The sequence below is a fragment of the Phodopus roborovskii genome, unplaced genomic scaffold, assembly GCF_943737965.1.
Source record: "Phodopus roborovskii unplaced genomic scaffold, PHOROB, whole genome shotgun sequence".
Taxonomy (NCBI): domain Eukaryota; kingdom Metazoa; phylum Chordata; class Mammalia; order Rodentia; family Cricetidae; genus Phodopus; species Phodopus roborovskii.
This window is the reverse complement of record NW_026126408.1, coordinates 16623244-16646656: the sequence shown is the minus strand read 5'-3', so window position 1 is coordinate 16646656 and position 23413 is coordinate 16623244. Positions and strand designations below refer to the sequence as shown.

The 23413-nt window shown below is 37.1% G+C and overlaps 1 protein-coding gene across 2 annotated transcripts in view; it reads left to right on the top strand.

Moving 5' to 3' along the window:
* The window catches only part of Memo1 (mediator of cell motility 1), a 91843-nt gene that overhangs the window by 41868 nt on the left and 26562 nt on the right, over positions 1-23413 (top strand). For both annotated transcript variants that reach the window (XM_051181856.1, XM_051181857.1), the window contains 4 exons: positions 4170-4251; positions 8049-8117; positions 17671-17783; positions 20532-20643. In XM_051181856.1, the coding sequence (XP_051037813.1) occupies positions 4170-4251; positions 8049-8117; positions 17671-17783; positions 20532-20643 (376 nt within the window). The remainder of the gene's footprint in view (positions 1-4169; positions 4252-8048; positions 8118-17670; positions 17784-20531; positions 20644-23413) is intronic.

The following is a 23413-nucleotide window of genomic DNA, read 5'->3' as shown; positions in this document are numbered from 1 at the left end:
GCTTTTTTGAGACAGGGTTTCTCTGTGTATCCCTGGCTGTCCTGGAATTCACTCTGTAGACCAGGCTGGCCTCGAACTCACAGAGATCCACCTGCCTTTGCCTTCTGGGATTCAAGGTGTGTGCTGCCACCACACTGCTTGGTAAGTTGTATCTTAAGATATATTGTTGAAAAACTGCTTTCAGTTCCTTCTGGGAATGGTTTTGGTTTTCATTTGCATTTTTCTATTTTCTGTCAACCCATTTGTAACTACTTGTACACAGAAGTTTTAATCCCTAAAAGTAGTCACTGCAAAGTTAACCGATTTTCTGTAATCACAAAGTCTGTAATGAGTGACCCCCTCCCCATCTGGCTTTGTTGCTGTTTATTACAAAGTTTTGAATGCTTTTAAAGATCTCTTAATTTGCCCTGCTTGTACTGTGTTTTCCTTTATCTCTTGAATTGCTGCTTTTTTTTTTTTTTAATTATCAGCTGATATCTCAGATATCTTTTCTAGAGGAGTTCCAGGTTTTTTTGTCCCTGAGCAAGGAACAGAACACAGGCACACATTTGTAGCTGGAGCAGAGAGAGTTAATCAAGGTATATTACACTACTATGGTGGAGGAAGTGTGCCAAACCCAGGGTAGATTTCAGCAGCTCACAGGACACCAGTGTACAGAGCTGGTGTTTTTATACTAGCTTAGCCAGGGTTTTGGCTCATTAGTTCATGAAGACTTTATTGTGCATGCTATTACCTGTAATTCTCTACATGATTTCATGCATGTCTCACTATTGTCTACTCAAAGTTGTGTCAATGTCATCCTTGAACAAACTGGAGTGCCTCTCATCTGTATCACTGGGCAGTTTTAGTCATCCTTTGTCTGAGGCTTGCCTACTTGTTTTGTTTTTTCCTTTTTATAAAAATGCTAATTTTATAAGACTTCGAACAAGGATTTCTGGACCTACTTTCTTCTGCCTAAGTCTCCTATATCATTTTCCTCCCTCATTGGCACATCTTGGTTCTGTGCCCAGGTGTCGATCTTATTATATGCTTTCATGTCCCTTTCTCCTTCACTCCCTTCTTCCCTCCCCCTCTTCTCATTCCCTTTCCAAAGCAGGATCACTCTATGTACTCTAAGCTGGACTTGGATCCATAATTCTTCTGTTTGACTTTCTCTTGGTGCTGGGGTTGCAGACACATGCTATAATGCTCAGTTTTCTTTGTGCTGCTGTCATCTGTCCATCCACAATTTAGCCACTCTCTTGACCTTACCACTCAAAATGACTCTCAAGCCTATGATTCATTCTCAATTCCTTCTGCTTTCCCAAAGATTCTTGCCTCCCAAGTGCTGGGATTAAAGGTATGTGCCACTAACATTCCACCTTCATTTTAATTTTTAAATTTTATTTTTTATTTTATTATGGATTTCAATGTTTTGCCTACATGTGTGCCTGTGTATCATGTGATCATGTGATTGCAGTGCCATGGAAACTGGAAGAGGTGTCGGATCCCTTGGGGCTGGTATTAGAAGACCATTTTTAGCTTCTGTGTGGGTGTTGGGTACCAAACCCAGGTCCTCTGGAAGAGCAGCCTGTGCTCTTAACCACTGAGTCATCTCTCCAGTCCCAAAGTCTTCATTTTAGAACAGACTTAGCATGTATAATGTCTAAAACATCATTGTTTACATCTAGTCTTCTGTCGGCACTCTAGATACCATGGGACTTGGGAGAATTGGGCCAATAAATGAGGCAGACTAGAGTCTCATGAACTAGCCAGCTTTATTCAGAGCATCAGACATTTTATACTCTGGGGCTAAGAAACAAAATCACCTGAGTAAAGTTCTCAAGTGTTAATGCTGTGTGTAATCACAAGGACAAGCTGTGCATCTAAAGGATAGTTTAAACATTTAATTCAGTAACACCATAAGTGATAATGGGTAATTGAAGTAAACTCACTCCTTTCTGCAACACCTGGGAGAAGCACAAGAGCACATTCCAAGACCAGATCCATGCTGTGAAGAAGCTGAGGGCACAAGGCTCTTGTTTTCTTGGTGTGTGCTCACAAGAACTAGAAATTTTCACACCACTCCATTCCTGGACCACTCTTCCTCCTTCTAGTAATTATTATTAATTATTATTTTACTTGTTTTTTTTTTTAAATAGGCCAGTCAGGGCTATAAAGTGAGATCCTGTCTCAGAAAGAAAAAAAAGAAAGAAAGAAAAAGAAAGAAAAAGAAAAAGTGGACATGTAAACCTTGACAACTAGTGTAGGTCCCTTCAGATTCCGATTTCAATGTAGTTTGGAGGTAAAGTTGTGTGCTAATTTATTGTTAATTTAAAGAGCTGTAATTTATGATTTACACTGAAAAATTGTAGCCATAAACCATCCAGATATTTTAGATGAAATCATTACAGCATGTGTAAATAAACTCCCTGTTGGCAGAATGCTTCATATTTAAATGTCCAAGTGTCACTTGGAGAGTTTGTTAGCACTTTTTAGCACCATCCCCAGAGGTCATGCTGACGACTTAACTCTGGCAACACCCATAGATTTTTCTGATGTGAACAAGTCAGGTGATTCTGGTGTGTGGACTATCTCTGGACTATATTCTGTAAAAGGAAAACCAACCATGTCTGATAAATTTGCTAGGCTTAATGTTAGAACATCCAACATTCTTAACAAGATACTTTAAAACAGAAGCATAATGCAGTGTAATAGGGTTGGTGTTGAAATTGATTTGCCTTTTAAAGATGATGATAATTGTTCTGTGAGTATTAGTAACTTGTGTGTGGCAAGAAAACCCAAATATTTTGTTGCTATTGCCTGATCAAGAATACAGATCTAGCATATATAAGACTGATCTTTTCAAATGTTTAAAACAAGACTGGAGAGGTGGTTAAGGGGTTTGATTCCCAGCATCTACATGGTGGCACATGACCTTCTGTAGCTCTAGTTTGAAGGAATCCATGCATTCTTCTCACTCTGTGGGCCCCAAACATTCATGTGATTGATATGTATGTATGTATGTATGTATGTATGTATGTATGTATGTATGTATATGTGCAAACAAAACACACCTTGAAGAAAATGGATGTAAGAAAAAAGAAAAAGCTCTTCAAAAGAGCATGCATAGATAGTGGAAGGACATAGGATCTCTATTCATAATTGTCACAGGGTGGCACAGAGAAATGGGTTTTAGTGGAAGGAAAAATTAATCAGTGGCATGCTTAGATTTTTAGTGGTGAGATTAGAAACAGTTGTGAGAGCAGAATATTTGAGTAAGAAGATTGTAATGGGTCTTCATGTGCGGTAGGAATGCCTTTGAGAGGACCAAGGGCAGTTTGCTGAAAAAAGAGCTCTGCTTGCAGCAGTGGGAGCATTGGGATTACAACACTCACTGCACCGCTGATTTCTCACAGGGGTTCTAGGGTTGGTGCTCAGGTCCTTCCTCACACTAATGTGGCAAGCACTTGTCTCCAACTTCACTCAGCTGTGCAAACAGAGAATTGTGTTAAGTGATGTTGACTGATACATTTATATTATATTATTTATATTTTTACTCCCATATAAAAGGAGGTGATTATAGTGATGGGCTGTTTCACCTTGCAAGAAGTGAACAAAGAGAGGAAGCAGAGCGTGTAAAAAGTCTTGATGTAGTAAACTGGAAAGATAGGAAGTGAAGAGAATTGTTGGAAATTGAACTTTGGAGGGGATGGAGTCATTAGTTTTTGATAAGGGGAGTAAGGGGTGGAATGCATGGGGTTTATCATTGGGTGTGGGAGTTTTCAACTACGTGGATGTCACTTCATTGATCAAGTAAATTCAGGGGTTGTGTTGTGAAAGAACAAATTTGCTTAATTACACTTTTTCCATTTACTTAAGAGTATTCTACTCACTGTTGTATTTTGTTTACATGTCACCTCAGATAGTAAATTGTTGATCTATATAAAGGTATTTCTAAGAAGTAAATGGATAAAAGCAAATTATACATTGTTAGTGTTCAGCACTATCATATGGTTTAGTAGTGACCTATGACTTGATAAATTGAAACTTTAAACATTTGGATTGATGGTCTTATTGCCTAGTAAGTTATTTTAATACCGTGGAGGTTCAGTGAAGATGTTACAACATGTGTGGTTATCTGTAATACATTGCTTCACTGATTCTTTTTTTCCACTTGCCTCTCCTAGGACCTCAGCTGAATGCCCAGCTAGAAGGTTGGCTTTCACAAGTACAGTCTACGAAAAGACCTGCTCGAGCCATTATTGCACCGTAAGTTTTAGAGGTCTTTTGCCAAACCTTGAGCATGTTTATAATTGATAAAAATGAGTGTATATTGGACTAAAAGTTAAACCAGATGTTGGGCTAGAGAGATGGCTCCATGTTAAGACTGCTTACTTTTCTTGCAGAGGGTCTGTTTGGTTCTCAGCACCTGTGTTGTGCAGCTTACATTTGCCTCTGACTTCAATTTGAGGGGTTCAATACCTTTTTTATGGCCTTTATGAGCATCTGCACACACTCAAATAGGCACATATACATTTAAAAAAAAAAAAAAAGAACAAGTTTGTCTTTATCAAAAACGGGTAGTGATTGAGGTAGACAACCCTTGGCCTCCACATGAGAATGCACCTATATCATCCCCCCCCCCCACAAAGAACCCAGATTAATGTTTGGATGTAAGTATTTTACTGATAAGCACTTTATATGCCAAATATTGTATACATTTATGAGTTGATGCCAGACCCCACCACTTAAAGAGCTGTATCCTTGCTTAATCTCTTGCTCTTCACCTTATACAATACTAATTAATGCCTCCTTGAAGCTTTTTAAATTTATTTTATTTCATGTTTTTAAAAAAAAATGTGTTGTTGGGGTTGGGTAGTAGTGGCACATGCCTTTAATTCCAACATTCAGGAGGCAGAGCAGGAGGAGCTCTGTGCGTTCCAGGACAGCCTACCTGGTCTATAGAGTGAGTTCCAGGACAGCTGAGGCTACATAGAGAAACCCTTTTGTGATACTGTGATCAAGTGCATGTTCTTGGAGGTCAGAAGAGGGTGTTGGAAATTCTGTAACTGTATAGTTATAGGTAGCTGTGAGCCAATGTGTAGGAGCCAGACTCCAATCCTTTAGAAGCACAAGCTCTCTTAACCACCAAGCCACATTTCTAGTTACCAGCAAAGTTTTTATAGTATGGAAAACTATTATTTGATCTGCAAAATTAGCAGAATTGTTCATAGCAACTGAACTTTATGCATATGTCTTCATTGTTCCATTCCCTTTTAAGTTTGAAATTGACAAATGATACATATTTGTGAGTGGAATGCAAAGTAATGTTACAGTTTTGAATGTAACATGAGATGACCAAGCCACTCAGTCCACCCATCGCTTCAAACATTTGACATCTGTAGTGGTAATATTTATTGTCTATCCTTAAGTGAAGTTGAAACACATAAAATATTCAACTGTTAACTGTATTCATCATATAGTTTTTTGACTGAGGCATCAGTACCCTTGGTATCCTTCTATTATTTCCCCATAGCTATGCTTCTATAGTATGTGAGTTCTGTGGTATTAGAAAAATCCATGTATGTTGTGGGATGGTACCCTAGTTTGGTTTTTTTTTTTCTGTTGCTATGATAAAACAGTGACCAAAAACAACTTGGGTGGGATGGGGGGGGGGTGTTTGTGGAGGATATGGGAAGGTGGGAGGGAGAGGGAACTGGGATCAATATGTAAAATAAGAAAAAATGCCCTCCCTCCCCCCAAAAAAAAACAACTTGGCGGTGGGGAAAGGTTTCTTTTGTCTTGCATTTCCAGATCAGAGTCCATTACTGAGCAAAATCAGGGCAGGAGCTGAAGTGTGAATCATGAATGCTGTTTACCAGTTTGCTTTCTTACACAACCTAGAGACTCTCTCATGCCAGTCACAGACCTACTGCTTTGACTGTCCATTTAGATAGGTTTTTCTTTTTTTGCTGCTGCTGATACTTGAGCAACTGCTTCTGGAGCTCCCAGGGATTCTCCTGTGTCCACCTCCAAACTTGCTTTGAACTCCCGGGATTGTGTGTGCTCCTGTCCTGGGTTTGCACAGGTTTTGGGCTCAGGGTTCAAGTCCTTACAGTTTGACACATTAAGCTTTACTTGCTGAGCTATCTCCTAAGTATGGCTTTTTTCTTTTAAGGTAGAATATTTCTGTGCATTATGTTTTCTTTATAGATTCATCTGTTGCTGGACACCCAGGTTGATTCCATAATAGTGAATAGTGAGTGGTACAGTGAAAATGGACTCGAAGATATTTTTTGTTGTTTTTTTGAGACAGGGTTTCTCTGTATTGTTTTTGGAGTCTGTCCTGGAACTCGCTCTGTATACCAGACTGACCTTGAACTCACAGAGATTTGCCTGCCTCTGCCTCTTGAGAGCTGGGATTGAAGGTGTGCACCTTCAAAGACATTTCTTATGATATATTGGTTTCTCATCTTTTATATGAACCACTGTATGTGGGACTATTGGATTTGTTCCAGTCTTTTGTTTTTGAGGCAGGAGCTCACTGTGTAGTCCTGCATAGCCTGCAACTCACTTGTAACCAGGCTGACCTTTAATCCAAAGATCTGCCTGTCTCTGCTTGGATTCATGGCATGTGCCATCACACCCAGTTCTCCATTCGTTATTATTGTAGTCATAGCTTGTTTATGTGAGTTCAGCAAATAATGTCATAGATCATACAATCAGTAAGCTATATGGTATTTATAATAGATTATTACATATTTTTATCATTCATAAATTATGATACTTCTATTTCATGTACATATGAATGTACAGTTTTCATTTCTTTCAGAGTTAGTTATGAACATACCCTGTGTAAACAGTGATAGGCCTGAAAGGACTGGTATTGGCTCAGGACACTCCAAGACCAAGTTCTCAGCACAAAAGAGCTTTATTTGCCCCAGAGGGACAAAGGGCAGGGACTAAGAGACAAAGACATGAGACAGAGGACAAGGGAGAAGGGCAATGGAATTAGGGAGAAGGGGAAGGGGCATTTGTCTTGGGATGTGGGAGTGAGAAAACAAAGGCCTCTGGGTAGAGAGGAGACAGATGTGCTCCCTAGGAAAATGCAGTTTATAAAGCCACAAGGCAAACCTGGTGTTAGGATGCAGTGTTGAATTTTAATTGGGCATCTTAATTAAGGTAGCCAAAAGGGGCTTTTGATTGCTGGATTTAATACTTTGACAGTTGGACCTCAGGAGGAGGAAGTGGCCAAATAATGGAATATACCTTGGTGGCTAGCTTTAGGAATGCAATCTACCAGTTTTTAGGAAGACAGAGGTTATAGGGGAGAAGGGCAAGGCCTGCCAGAGCCATGTTTGCTATGCTTGGGCTAGCTAGAGTCCCTCTTGCCCTTATGTACCACTATCTAAAGAAGTGAGTCTAGACTCATGTAGTAGGAATGATTTAAGAAAGAAAAATGGTCAGAGAACAAAGCTCTTCTATAGGTGATGGGAGGATTGATTGAATGTGGAAGCTAGAGGGTGAAAGGAGAAAGAGAATGGAGATGAAATGAGAGGTGTAATACACAGAAGCCAAGTCAGTTTCTTTACTGCTAAGGGCAGAGGGGAGGACCATCATTGCAGGGTATTTGCTTTGGTGCTGGTATATAATACTCTGCTAATTTCACTTCAGAAGAGTATCAAAAACTAGAAACTTAAAGTGAGCCTTGACAATCTCCAGGTATCTTCTTTCCCCACCCAAAACCAAACTATTTTTTGATCTCCTTTCTTATCACCCCAAATTGGTGCTGTGATTAAACACAAGACGTTATAAACATGTTAAGTAGGTACTCTAACATTGAGCTACACAACTGACACCTAAAAATATTTTGGAATATAGTATGAAACAATTAAGTGTTTCCTATTGCCTTATAGAAATTGCATCATTACTTACATTGCTTTTTAATCTACTCAATTCTATTAAATGTATCATAGTTTTTACAATTCTTTCTAAAAGTTTTATTTTCTTTAGGTTTACCTTGATTTTGAACCTGGAGATTAAGTTAAAAACTGTTTTGTTTGTAGCCATGCAGGATATACATACTGTGGCTCTTGTGCTGCCCATGCTTACAAACAAGTGGATCCAGCTATTACGTAAGTAAAGCAGTTAATTGGGAACAGCTTGGTAATGTCACAATGGTTGCTTTGTCATAGAAGTAATAATTCATTCTTCTTGCACTTTTCAGGAATTCTGTCATAGCTTGTGTTGGTTAGGAAATACCTGAATACTTTTTCTTTGTCTGAGCATTTACTTTTTACCTTGTCTTTAGTTGTCAAATGTTTCGTTCTGAAACTATGACAGAGTTAAATATTTGAGTTTTAATTTTCATTTAAAAATCTAGATGTGAACATTTAAAGAAAAAATGAAGTTTCCTTTGTAATTACTAAAAGTAAAAATTCTTTTAACAGTAAAGAGAAATTAAATTGAGAAGATTCTAGATTTTTTTTTAATGTGACCTTGGTCTGAAAGTCAGCAATAAACAAGATTATTTTAAATAGGTCTTCGTTCTGAACTTTTCTGTGGTAGAATTTTTATTGATAGTGTTATATGCTAGAGGCATGCCTCAGAATCAGTTTGGTTTAGGAATATGTAAATAAGTGTAGAGGCTATGCTGGGGGAAGTGCAAACTAATGGGAAGGCAGAGTGAAGGAAAGCAGGAAGGGAAGTGGAAGGGAACCATGAGAGTAAAGGGCAGAGAGGAGGAAGTGACAGCATTTAGACAAGTTTAATTGATATTAAACTGTATATTAGCATTTTAGCAATCAGTTAGATCATTTTAGTGATCAGTATACACTGAATAATAATAAAATATATAACTATTGCCTTGAATTTTAAGTAAATTCTAAGACTATCTTAATGAGTCCTAAAATGTAAAGGGTAAGTGCATTAAGATCGCAACAATAGCATTATGTTTTAATATCCAGTATTGAATAGTGAATTAAATAAATATGACAGCTTAATTAATGTAATATTTTATAGATATTGAAAATGAATATTGCCAGGCATGGTGATGCACACCTGTAATCCCAGCAGTGAGGAGGCTGACCTAAGAGATAACAAGTTTGGGGCCAGCTGGAGCTACATTGTGAGACCATTATTAAATAAAATAATGAAATATACTATGAGGCATTGTAGTAATTTTAGGAATATTACATCATAGACTAAAAGGAGGATATAAATTTGTGTGAAGTTGAGAAGAAAGTGTATACTATATTAAGTAAAAATTTTCATAAGAATATTTTTCAAAAAGTCACTTATGGATGATGATCTATTATATGTTTTCCTTTAGAATTTTTATTCTTTGATGATTTTATACATGTATATAAGGTCTTGTGGTCATATTCACTCCCTCTTTTGTACTCTTACCTCCATCCCACTAAGCCCCTTCTCTTTATTAACTGACTGAGTTTACCTGGTGTGCTTGTGTGAGCCTGCGTGCAGTTTTACTTGCTGGTGTGTGGTAACTTCATAGTGACCATGTCACTGAGGGTGACCGTCTCTTCCCCGAGACCAATAACAAACAACCTATAATAATCTTAATACTCCTCAGATAGTGGACGTTTGTGCATTTTATTTTATATAAAGAATGGACAAATGGGGAGGGCAATGGGGGTTGTGAATGTAATCAAAATGTATGACATTCTCAACAAATTTTATAAAATATTAAAAATAATGACCATGGCATTTTTAAAAATCCTATTAGTCACTTGCATGTTTGATTTTTGTTTCAGTGTTTTGTTGGTACCTTTCTTTTTTCCTTTTTTTTTTTTTTTTTTTTCTCAAGAGGAAGAACATACAGGTGGGTGGGTAGAGAGGTAGGAAGTTTATGGGAGGGATTGGAGAGAGGAAGGAGCATGATCAGAATATACTGTATGAAAAAAAACTTAATTAAAAATAAAAATCTTAATGAGCTAGAGTTAAAAGTAAACCCTTTACTATAATATTTAATTTAAAAATAATGTGAAATCATTTTCATGGTGAAAAATAAAAATTTTCAGGTGCAGAAGCAATTGTATGGGCTAGAAGATGGCTCAGCAGTTAGAGCACTAGCTACTTTTCCAGAGGACACAGGTTCATTTCTCACTTGGCAGCTCACAACTGTATATAACTCCAGTCTCAAGGCATTTGATGCCCTCTTCTGACCTCCAAGGGCACCATGCATGCAGGTGGTAAACATATATACATGCAGACAAAATAATCATACACATAAAAATTAAGAAAAAGAAATTAGATTAAAAAATTAAAACTATCAAAATAATAAAAACATTGGGATTAATGGAAGTGACTTTTTCTGTGTAGTGATGCAAATCAAATCCAGGACCTTACACATGCTAAGAATGCCTCTACCATAGAAGTGTATCCATCGTCTCCAAGTTCAGGAACTAAATGAAGCATGAAATGAGAACCAAGCACATTTCTACATAGCATAGTGGAAGATATTGGGGAAAGAGGCTTTACTTTTACATTTCATTTACAAAATATAACCAGGCTTGGTGAGGCATGCTTTTAATCCTAGCACTGGGAAGGCAGAGGCAGGAGGGTCTCTGTGAGTTCCAGAGCAGCGTGGTCTCCAGAACATCCAGGATTACATAGACAACTCTGTCTCGAAAAACAAGACATATGTATGTATACAGTTTTCTATTACTTATATAACAAAGTATATTAATATGTTATTTATGTTCATTATATATAAATATTCATCATCATTATTATTATTATTATTATTATTATTATTGGACAAAAATGTGGCTTTGTTGTCTAAGCTGGTCTTGAATTTGCAGCAATTTTTCTGCTTCAGCCTCTGAAGTACTGAGATTACTGGTGTGTGCCACCTTGCCAGACTTTGGCTTACTGTCTGATTTAATAGCAGGTAGCTCTGTGCTCATGTCTGTTTGTGCATCCAGTTGGTTATGATCTGTTCTCACACAGGTACGTAGTTTCAGAGCAGGAGGTGTCCCACCACCTTTCCCATTAACTGGAAGTGTTTTCTTTAATCCTAACCCAGAACATAATAAAAAGATTTCCCTGGGGATCAGTGGAAATCTTTCAAATTTATGTTTCATTATACAGTTTTAAAAATTAGGTTTGTTCATACCACCATCTGAAATGCATTAGACTTAATTTTCACTTGAAAGCTTCAGTTTTATTCTATACAACAGATATGTCAATTGCTTTGCTTGAAATGGCAGGCTTATTTTGTTTATTTTGGAGAAAATTTCTGCCAGATACCTTTTTGTATGGTTATTTTTTTGCAAGTGAAAATTGTATTCCATGAAAAATGTGTCTAGTTCAGTTCTTAGCTCATAACACATGGGTGATTTTCCCTGAGATATAATGTTTGTCTGCAGAAGTGCTTTATGAATCTGTCCCCATGTTTGAATATCTTTTGTCATGCAGGGTTAATTTTATTCTCAAGAGTCAAGATTCTGGTGGAATTGGCCTTAAAACAACACAAAACAGAATAGAGTAGCAATGGACAGCCATGAAGATAGTGCCTACAGTTTTACCCTCATTATGTAGCTTAGGTGCAGATCAGTAGTGAAGAAGGCTGAGATCACCCTTTTCACTGTTTGGGGATGAGTTTGAATTGTATGCGCCTTTACAGGGTCTTGAATGTACGGATCACAGTATGATAGCTGAAAGATAGACCTGAAAGGGTGATTTGATTTCAAGCATGGGAAAGGAATTGGGAAAGCCTCACTGAGGAATTGGTTTTTAAGTTAAACCAGCCAATCAAAGGGAATGACAATGTATAGTTGAACTTGCTAGTTAATCCAGGACCTGTAAGATGAGTGTATTCATAAAATCATAACTATCAAGGGGAGGCAAAAGGTGTACAAGAAGTTGGCAGTTCATTTGAGCTTTTAAAACCCATTTTAAGGACAGGAAGATGGCTCAGTGGTTAGTATTTGTTGCAGTGGCAGAGACAGGAAGTTTGGACTATTAGTTAGGTAGTCCAGTTTAAACAGTGAACTCTAGTTTCTGCTGGAGACCTTGTCTCAAAAAATAAAGTGGAAGACACCTGAGGTCAAACTCTGGCTTCCACACGTACCTACATTCTGTATCTATGCCTCTAGACCCACTCCCCCATAGAAAAGCTATACACATACACTATATAACACCCCTCCCCCAACACACACACAAAATCCCACTTTAAAAAAAATATTTGTTTATTTTCTATGTGCATTGACTTTTTGCCATTGTGTGTATACCTGTGTAAAGATGTCAGGAACTATAGTTACAGACAGTTTTAAGCTACCATGTGGTGCTGGGAATTTAACCCAGATCCTCTGGAAGAGCAGCTAGTGCTCTTAACCTCTGAGCCATCTCTCCAGCCTACAAAATCATACTTAGTTTTAAGGGTTTTACTTGATTTTATAACCATGAAAAGCCAGGAAGGACTTTTTTGTTTGTTTGTTCTTTGTTTCTCTCTGTATCTCTGGCTGTCAAGTAGGACAGCTAGCCTCACACTCAGTGACCCTTTCCTCTGCCTCCCTAGTGAGTGCTGGGATTAGAGTGCACTACCATACCCCAGCTCAGGGTGGACTTTTAAATAAGGGCAAGGGTAAGGTGGTATACACCTCTAATCCCAACACGTGGGAGGCAGTGAGTTTGAGGGACAGCCTGGTCTATGAGTTCTAAGACAGAGGAACTCTTCCAAAAAAACCACGAGGAAGAAAAAAAGGCAAGAGAAAGTGAAATGATTAGATTTGTGTTTCAAAAGATTATTTTAGACTATAAGAAAATTTGAAAAATGGGGCATTTCATTAAATTTCTTTTCATGTCGAAAGTTGCAGGCTTTTCTGGCTGCTAACAAAACTAGTAACTAAAATCTGAAATTCTACCAGCAGTTAGGCAGAAACTTAAATTAATTTGTATTTTTCAAAAAGCTTCGAGGAACAAAAAGAGTACCATGACAGTTTTAGTCTTTAGTTAAAAATATTTTTCCTCTCTGTGAAACAACCTTTTAAGTTACTTATGTTCCATTAGTTGGAATAGGTGGTTGGAAAAATAGGACAAGTGCTCATAGACCATATTCATTATAGTAATTTCACAGAGGTGAATTCTCAGGAGCTGCAGTGTGTGGACCATGTTTCTAGGAAAATGTGACTCTCTACCATCACTCTGATATTTAGTATTAAAGGTTTCTAGTAACAGCCAGAATACTAATACTGAGGTTACTTCTTCAAAGACAAAACACCTTGCAGTTAATTAAAGGGAAGGGACATAGGCTTGCTTCCTTATTTCCCTCCAAACTAACGCAGTGACTGCAGTTCATGGATCTAGCAAGGAAACAAGAAGCAAATACATGAACTTCAATATTGCGAGTCATTTTTCCCCCGCCGCCAGTCCCACCTCCGTGCCAGCCCCAAATAACACTCTGAGACGCTGTATTTGATATAACGCTGTTGGCCAGTTACTAGTCTTATCGGCTAGCTCTGTCTTAAGTATTAACCCATTTCTATTAATCTAAGTATTTCCACGTGGTCTCATCTTACCGGAGAGTTGGGTTGGCGTCCTCTCTCCCCAGTCTCCCCATGCTGACTCCTCCTTACTATTTCTCCTTTCCTCCTTCTCTCCTAGTCCCTCCTGGTTTCCTTTCCTATTGGCCAACAGTGTTTTATTCATTAACCAGTATGAGAAACATATTTACAGAATGACATCTCCCGTCATCTCCTCTCTTCTGTCTAAATAAAAAAGGGTTTTAATTTTAACATAGCAAAATATATCATACAACAGTTATCAAATAAGAATCACAGTTAACAATATTTAGTCCATTAACATTTAGTAAGATTTAAGAAAATATTCCATCTATTTTATCTTTGTGAGTCTAAAGTCCTATATGTAACTTATCTTTAATCCTAACTAAGGAAAACCATAACCATAACTATCTGTCTTCAACTCCTTCAAAGACCACAGAAGAATAGTATATAAACTCTAGATATGACAGAGACAACTCACTGCCTGGTCAGTCACCCAAAGTTCTTCTGTAATCTTTTATCTTCAGCCCATAGGCCATAGTGTGTCTGGCAGACTCTTCAGCAAAGCAGGAAACTTTAAACTGTCTTCTTGTATTGGCATTTTGTCAGTCACTTTTCTCTGTGTCCTGCAGACTGTCTGGCAGACTCTTCCATGAAGCAGGAACCCTGTAGCAATGTCCATCTTATATCAGCAGTCACTTTCCTGTGGGTTCTGCATGTCCATTTTATACAGCATAAAGTCAAACAGTCCAGATAAGAGCAGTATCTTGTCCAAATGGCTGGTCTTGCCATATTGGAAGTAAACTTTGACTATCATAGGTAATTATTTATTATCTGTACTACATTATACATTACATTTCTAAATGAGCTATATAAACACAATACCTAACCAAGAGAAGAAATTTACTTATCAGAAAATTGACCTTAAATTTGTATCAATAAATGAAAATCCATTCAAAAACAAAGTATTCATATCTATACCATAATACCCTTTTTAACCTTTCCTATCGGTTAGCTCTGTCTTAATTATTAACTTATTTCTATTAATCTAAGTATTTCCATGTGGTCTCATCTTAACGGAGAGCCGGCTGGCATCCTGCTCTCTCCAGACTCTCCATGTTGACTCCTCCTTACTACTTCCTCTCTCCTCCTTGTCTCCTAATCCCGCCTATCTTGCTTTCCTATTGGCCAACAGTGCTTTATTCATTAACCAGTATGAGAAACATATTTACAGAATGATATCTCCCATCACTTCAATGCCTTACTAATCTTCTGTTAGCACTTTAGCTAACACAAAGGTCTATTTTGAGGTCACTATAGCCTTATTAATATGCCTTCTTTCCACTGTTTCAGTAATAGCTATCTATCCTTCTGTGTTTTGTATATGTCTGTTTTAAGGATTTTGTACTGATGATGCAGTTTTTCTTGTTTCTGTAAATCAGTTCTGGAACTGCAGTAGACTGATTGTGGGTGAGTTTTTTACCAAACTGGAAAGAATTTATTGGGAAAGCATCTGGTTAATTCCAATTGGTAGGGACCCCTCTGTATAGGCTGGCTTGATAAAAGGTAAGCAAAGAAAGCACCCAGGCCTCAATTGAAGATGGTTAGGCTCCCAGAAGACCACTGTCATTTCATTGTTGGAGCAGTCCTCATTGTTACTTATTAGATTAATATATGCCTTCAGATTGGCTTCTTGTTGGTGTCTGAGACAGGTTTTTCTGTGTAGCCTTTTCTGGCCTGGAACTTACAAAGATCTACTTGCCTTGCTTCCTGAGTGCTGGGATTAAAGGTTTATACACTGCCACACCAAGCCAGAGACTGACATTTTAAAAATATCACTTATATTTTAACTATATACCTAGAATTTTCTAAACGCTTTTTTTTTTTCATAGAAACTGATTCTTTAGTGAGAAACACACCCTTTGTGTTGAATTTTCCCTTTCCCTCCCTTTCCCTTTTTCTTCTGTAAGTGAGGTCTTACTGTGTTGCTTTGGGTAGCCTTATGTTCCTGCTCTCAACTGAGTCCCCTGCTTTAGCTTCAGCTTTCTGAGATGTAGACAACAGACATGTACTGCTGTGCCTGGCCAAACGTCATTGATTCTTAGTTCATGCAATCCCTGGCATTAATCAGATGACCTAAAGATTCCCAAGTTACCATTTTATACATACTTCATATTAGGCATTAGTAAAAGAATTTACTAATATTTGGGCTCAGCAGCTAAGATCACTGGCTGCTTCTTCAAAGGTCCTGAGATCAGTTCCCAGCACCACAATCATTACCCTGTTGTGTTGTGCAGTCATGCATCTAGGTATAGTGTTCATACATAAAATACATAAGATGGAGGAGAGAGGTTAGAAGACATTATTTCTCTCCCACCTTGGCCTAAGGATAAAATAGTTTCCTGTGTGATTTTTTTTTTTTTTTTCCAATTTGGGTACTCTGAGCCATAATAAGCCATAACTTCCTTGTCCATATCCTTCCCTCTCTCCTTCCTTCCCTCCTTCCCTCCCTCCCTCCCCCCCATCTCTGCTCCCTCCCTCCCTTGCCCAGTTTTAAGTGATATGTCTTATAAAAGACCTTAGTAATAGATTTTGGTTGGTTTGTTAGTTCTTTTGTTCATCATGGACATTGTCTCACTGTGCATGCAGAATTTCCTTTGCTTTGCCCTCTGTGTGCTAAGATTAAGATGTGTCCACCACATCTGGTGGTGTTTTTCTTTTAGCAGTAGGTAGGGTCTGATTTTTGTAGATCAAGCTGACTTTAAATTTCCAGTCATCCTAGATCCTTAAGTGTTGGAATGTAGGTGAATGCTGTCACACTTGGTACAGTATATTGCTGCAGCACACGTTCCTTGTCCTCCAAATATCTGACAGGGAAAAACTAGGTATCTTTTTCCTAGGTACATAAGCCCATTTCCTCTTTCCTTTTTTCTCACAGTTTTGCATTTTTTGGATCTGTAACTTATTAATGTTTGTATATGGTATGGTGAGATTGGTTTATTTGAAATTTAGAAAAGAAAATTTAGAAATTTAGAAAATTTAGAAAAAAGTTTTAGATTATGGAACAAATTTGGATGTTTGATATGAAATAAAAGTAAAGCTACTTTTACTCTTGATGCTGAGACAAAAGTATTACAAAGATTGTAGCTAGGATTTAGTCCAGTTATTTTCTTTAGTCTATAGTGCAAATAATATATTATGAAGTTTCTTTTTATTTGAGGATGATTTGTATTTGAATGAAAGTAGAGAAAGTTGATTACATAGAATTCTTTTCAACAAGATGTCTTATTTCTTTGCTACCATAGAAATAATGTCAAAATAGCTTTATCAGAATGCTTCTTTGTAATGCTGTTTGACATAGATAGTTGGAAATTCGTAGAGATACTTAGTTTTATTACAAAATTAAAAATTTTTATAGCTAAAACATTTAAACTGATAGGCCATTTTGAAACATATCTGGTTATACATGTAGATTTATGTAGGGCATGTTTATTATAAAAATTTCTTGCTGATATTTCCAATTATTGGACATAAATTCAGATGAAAACTGAGGAGCAAACCATCAAATCATTTTTGTTGTGAAATTCCAAGGACGTGTGGTTGCTTGCAGAAGTCTTACTTCCTCACTGCTCTAGGAGAGTAGGTGTTGTGGCCTGTGAGGTAGGAGTGCTTTCTTTGAGGCTTGTCTCTTGGCTGCTAGGCCTCCTGTAATGTATGACTGTTAGGCATGTTCTTGGAATCATGTGTTGTGGTCATGTGCCATGTGTTCCCCCTCTTCCACCCTAGGATCTTTCACCCAGCTATGTAATCCTGGTTGGCTAGAACTCACTATGTAGCCCAGGTTTCCTTCAAACTTGCAGGAGTCCTTGCCTCAGGGCTCTCTGGGATTATATGGGGCACCACTCCTGGCTCTGAAGTCCATCAGTCATACTGATAAGGGCCCCATTCTAACTTCTTTAGCTCTTGAAAAATTTATCTCCAAATTGGCAGTCAGATGTGAGAAATGGGAGCTTCAATCTATGAGTTTTGGTGAGAACATAGAATGTAGTAAAAGTAGGTAGTCAGCATGGAAAAGCAAGTAAAAATTAAAGTTATTTTTTCTCTTACTTAAATAAGATTTGTGTAGAAGTGCATTTGTTCTGTGTTTCTGTTGTGTATCTCCCAGCCGGAGAATTTTCATCCTTGGGCCTTCCCATCATGTGCCCCTGTCTCGATGTGCACTCTCCAGTGTGGATATATATAGGACTCCTCTGTATGACCTTCGTATTGACCAAAAGAGTAAGTATATAGAAATAATGTAGTTTTTAAATAGCTAAAGCTCTAATAAAGATTGCAACTCATTAAAAAAATTAGACACAATATCATAAATAGCATCTCAATTAAAGTTTTTGTTGTAACTAATCTGTATAAACCAGACACAAAAAAAGTATTTTCCTCATAACAACAAAAATTTGTTAAAGGCACTTGGCTCCAAACCATAGTGGTTACATTTATATTTAGAGAAATACTTTGTGTTGTGCCATGAAGCAAGAAATTAGTATACATGACGACCTGATGAAGACTGCAGGGTTAACTGTTTTTAAGTGTATTACTTTCTTCACTTTAAATGGTGGTGATAGTACTTTCTTTTCCTCTCATTGTTTTTTATGGAAAATTATTCTATGGGTTTTGAAGCTCTGAAACGTGGTATAATTTAGATACATTTTGTTTTAGCATGTGTTATTTTTTGTGTATGTATGTAGGCATGCATATGTACTTGCATATGTGTATCTAATAATGCTTGTGTGTGTGCTATGTGGAGGCCTGAGGTTAATGTCAGGGGTCTGTCTTCCTTGATCACTCCGCCTGATATACTGAGGCAGTGTCTCTGGCTGAATTCAGAACTTGTTATTTTGGCTTACCTTGCTTGCATATACATACGTATACGTATGTATCTGGGGATTCTATTCTGCCTCTGTACACTGAGGTTACAGTTGGAATGCCCCACCTGCCCAGCTTTTTACATGGATTCTCAGCTCCAAATTCCAGCTGTCAAGATTGTGTGGTAATCATTTTACCTGCTATGGCATCTGTCTAGCTCCCATGTCTGTTATTTGTTATTTTGGATTTCCTCTTATGGTTCCAGAGGGAGGTAGGGGTGTGTGTGTGTGTGTGTGTGTGTGTGTGTGTGTGTGTGTGTGTGTGTGTGTGTGTGTGTGTGTTCAGTGATTGCATATTTTGTGTTTGTGTTCTGTATGCTCCTTTTTCTGTGCTGTCTACTTTTTTTTTTTTTTTTTTTCCTTTTTGAGACCATGTCTCAGTGGCCTGGAACTTATCTAGAAGGCTAGGCTGGCTGGCCAATGAGCCCCAGGATTCAGCCTGTCTTCCTTTCCTATGGGATCCTAAGTGAGCACCACCGTGTCAGGCATTTTTGGGTGGATTCTAGGAATCAAGTTCTCATGCTTTCTTGAGAAACATTTGACCTACTGAGCAGTCATTTTCCCAGCTGCCAAATATTGTGTTTTTGTTTAGTTGTTTCTTGTACAATATATGTAATGTTAAAAAAGTACCAAACAGTACATAGTTGATATTACAGTTTACACTGAATTTTCCTCTCTGGATAAATAACCACCTTTCATGAACTTGGGTGTGTATCCTTTAGCTCATTAAATTATATTTTAAGTATATGAGGGATACAGTTGTTTTGTTAAAGTTTGCAGTAATTTACATGGACTGACAAGTAATGTAAAAAGAAATGGTTAGTTATTTTAGGTCTCATTTAAGCTTTGATTTTTGTAATTTAAGGTTGTCTCAAGATTATCAGCTATTTGTTATTAATCAAAATAGAATATTGCCTTCCTGATTGAGATGACTTAAGGGACCCACTTTCCTTTTTTTCTTATTTTTCATATTTTTAGATTTATTTAATGGTTATATGTGTTTTGCTCACATAAATGTCTATGCACAGTGTGCCAGCCTAGTAACTGAGGAGGTCGGAAGAGAGTTTTGGATTCTCTGGAACAGGAGCTGTACATGGTTGTGAGATACTATGTTGGTGTTGGGAATTTAACCTTGGTTCTCTGCAAGAACCAGTGCTTTCAATCACTGAGTCATCTGTCAAGCCCCACCCACCCTTTACTTTTAAAAACCTTGTTTGGTGCAAGCAAATGCATGGGTAATTTTGTTACTTTGTAGAAATGAGGTCTTAACTACCCTTTGTCCCTTTGGTTTTTGTTTCTTTCTCTTTATTCTCCCTCCCTCCCTTCCTCCCTTTCTTTCTTCTTTTTTGTGGTGTGGGGGAGAAAGTTTTTTGCTAGGTGACTCAGGCAGACCTTGATTCTCCTTTGGAACCCAGGTTGCTCTTGTTTGTGGTCTTCCTGCTTCAGCTTTCTGCATAGCTGGGGTTGTTTGTGTTTGCCACCAGACTTGGCTCTAAAGTTATTTTTCTATTGTGTTTTTGCATACTAAATTTCATGTCTTGTTCTACATTCTTAGGTTATAGCTCATCAGAAGTATCCAGATAGCTGGATCATTTTAAGTTGGCTTGATACTGTGCTGGATTTATGATTTCTGCCATAAGTTAAAGTTTGAAGTTTGTGAAAAATAGTATTGGAAGTGAGAATTTTATGTTGTTGGTTTGGTAGAAACATGAAGTGAAATAATAAAACTACATAATTTTGTATAAAATCAAACCTAAAAAAGATATTATTAAGCTTATATGTGAATAGATGATGATTTATTTTTCCTGTTATAATAATGATTCTAATGAACTGTTTGTGCTAGAACATTTAGATTAAAATCCAAAGAATGGCCTAGACTCAGTTTATTTTAGAAATATTAAAAGGAACTCATGAACAGTGTGCTATGTTACTATCCAAATGGTAAGTCTTTACTTGCATTATTTTATGTAATAAAATTAGCCATTGCATCTTTCACTTATAATAAAAATTAGAGCCATATCTTATAGTTTTGTGTTGTTGGGTGGAAGCTCATGAAATAAATGTGTGCATTAATATTCATTTTTAATATATTTTGAAATCTTTTTAGTTTATGGAGAGCTGTGGAAGACAGGAATGTTTGAACGCATGTCTCTGCAGACAGATGAAGATGAACACAGTATTGAAATGCATTTGCCTTATACAGCTAAAGCCATGGAAAGGTATATTGTTTAATATAAGAAATCCCAGAGAAATCACAGATCTTAATGTCTTTGGAATTATTTTAACCTAGGATAATTTGTCAAAGCAAAAAGATTGAAAATTTCTTACTTAAAATGAAATAAAAATTGGATATTGCACTTATATTTTAAGGTCTAAAATTGATTTTTAACTATTTGTCTATTAAGGTTGAACATAAGAATTGACATGATTTTTTTCTTTTAAAGGTACAAAGGAAAACAACTACACTTATGTGGGTTGGGGTTGATTTGTCTTGGTTTTTATTACTTTGTGCTGTAATTGTAAAACTTTAAATTTGGAAATATCTTTGAAAGTCACTCTTCAGAATTTTGTAAAGGTACATGAGACTATTTACTTACTTACTTACTTATCTATTTATTTATTTATTTATTTATTTATTTATTTGAGACAGGGCTTCTCTGTGTTGCTTTGAAATTTTGTAAAGGTACATGAGACTATTTATTTATTTATTTATTTATTTATTTATTTATTTATTTATTTATTTATTTGAGACAGGGTTTCTCTGTGTTGCTTTGGAGCCTGTCCTGGACTCGCTTTGTAGACCAGGCTGGTTTGGAACTCACGAGATCCACCTGCCTCTGTCTCCACCTCCTGGAGTGCTGGTATTAAGGGCATGTGCTGCCACGGCCCAGTGGTACATGAGACTCTTAGACTGTTGGTGATGATGCAGTGCCTGCTAATTTGATTTAAAACTTTTAAATATAGAATCAAATGCTCTTTGAAAATGACTTTCATATTATGAGGTATATTCATGTTATTTTTCTTACTCCATGTGGTCATACAAGAGTTACTAGTATCCAATTGTGGTAACAGCAACATATGCCTGTGATCATAACATTTGGGAGGCTGAGGAGGGACGACCACAATGCTTGTGAGTTTTGTTGTTTGTCTTTGTTTTGTAAGACATGGTTTATCTCTTGTAGCAAGGATGACTTGGAAGTCCTCCGCCCCTTGCTGGGATTGTAGGTCTGGGATTGTAGGTGTGAGCCAGCACACCTGCTTTGCTTGTTACACCAGTCTTTTAAAGATTCATTTATTATTTATGTGCATTGGTGTTTTGTCTGCATGTATGGCTGTGTAAAGATGCCAGATCCCTTGGAACTAGAGTTATAGTTACGAGCTGCCATGTGGGTGCTGGGAATTGAACCCAGGCCCCCCCGGAGGAGCCGCCAGTGCTCTTAACAGCTGAGCCATCTTTCCAGCCCCAAAGTCAGCTTTTAAACATTTAACTCTCAATCCCCCACAGTTTTTACTATTACAAATGTTACATGATTTTTATGTATTGCTTACAATTTTATTTTATTTTTCTGTTATTTGTAATTCTGTGTCTCATATAGTTTGTTTTGGTTTTGGTTTTTCAAGACAGGGTCTCTTTTCATAGCCTTGGCTGTCCTAGAACTCTGTATACCAGGCTGGCCTGCAACTCACAGACATCCACCTCCCAATGCCTCCCAAGTGCTAGGATCAAAGGCATGAGTCACCAATGGCTGGCCTCTGTTATCTTAAATTTAAAAAAAAAAAAAAAAATATATATATATATATATATATACATATACATACATATATACATGTATACATACATATATATGTATGTATGTGTATGTGTGTGTATATATTATTGTGTATATACACACATGTATGTATGTGTATGTGTGTATATGTATGTGTGTATGTATATATACACACATGTATGTATGTGTATGTGTGTATATATGTGTGTATATGTATGTATGTGTATATATGTATACACACATGTATGTATGTGTATGTGTGTATATATGTGTGTGTATATGTATGTGTGTATGTATATATACACACATATATGTATGTGTATGTGTGTATATGTATGTATGTGTATGTATATATATGTATATATGTATGTGTATATATATGTGTGTGTCTATGTATATATATGTATATATATAATTCATTAGAGCTTTTGTTTACATGTTTAGTGTGTGTCTATACATGTGTTCTGCAAGTGTTTGTATGTGGTATGGAGGATAGAGGCTGATGTCTTTCTTGATTGTTTTTCATTTTACTTTTGAATTCACTGTGTGACTACACTAGCTGGCCAGTGAGCTCCAGGGATTTTGTCCTCTTTGTCTTCCCAGAACCAAGGTTGCAGATGTGTGTCACATGTCTAGCTTTTTACTTGATATATAAAACTCAGGTCTTTGTGCTTTGTATCAAGTACTCTACTGACCGAGCTGTCTCCGTAGCCCTTCCTGGAGCCTTTTGAGACATTGAATGTCTGTGCCTGCCTGCTATGTTCAAGTCTCTACCCTACACTGACCAGAAAGAAACACTATAAAGAAGAAAAATATGAAATGACTCAGTTTATTCCTCTGTTTAAAAAATACAAATATATGACTTGAAATTGTATAAAATGAACAGTGGAAGTCTCTCTGGTCCCATTTATCACTAGAGAAAACTGTTAAGAATACATTAACATGTGAATATAAGTTTATATACATAGAATTTATTTCTTTTATTTGTGTTTTGAGACAAGTTTCTCTGTATGGCCCTAACTGTCCTGGGACTTGGAGTATCTGCCTGTCTCTGCCTCATGAATACTGGAATCAAAGGTGTGCACCACGACCACTTCCCAGCCAGCATTTCCATCCAAGCAGTTTTTATTCATTAATATTCATAAATACACACAGCAGCTTCATTAGAGATTTCAATTTTCCTCTTCAGTTTTAGTGTGGAGTATTAGGAGAGCCTTTT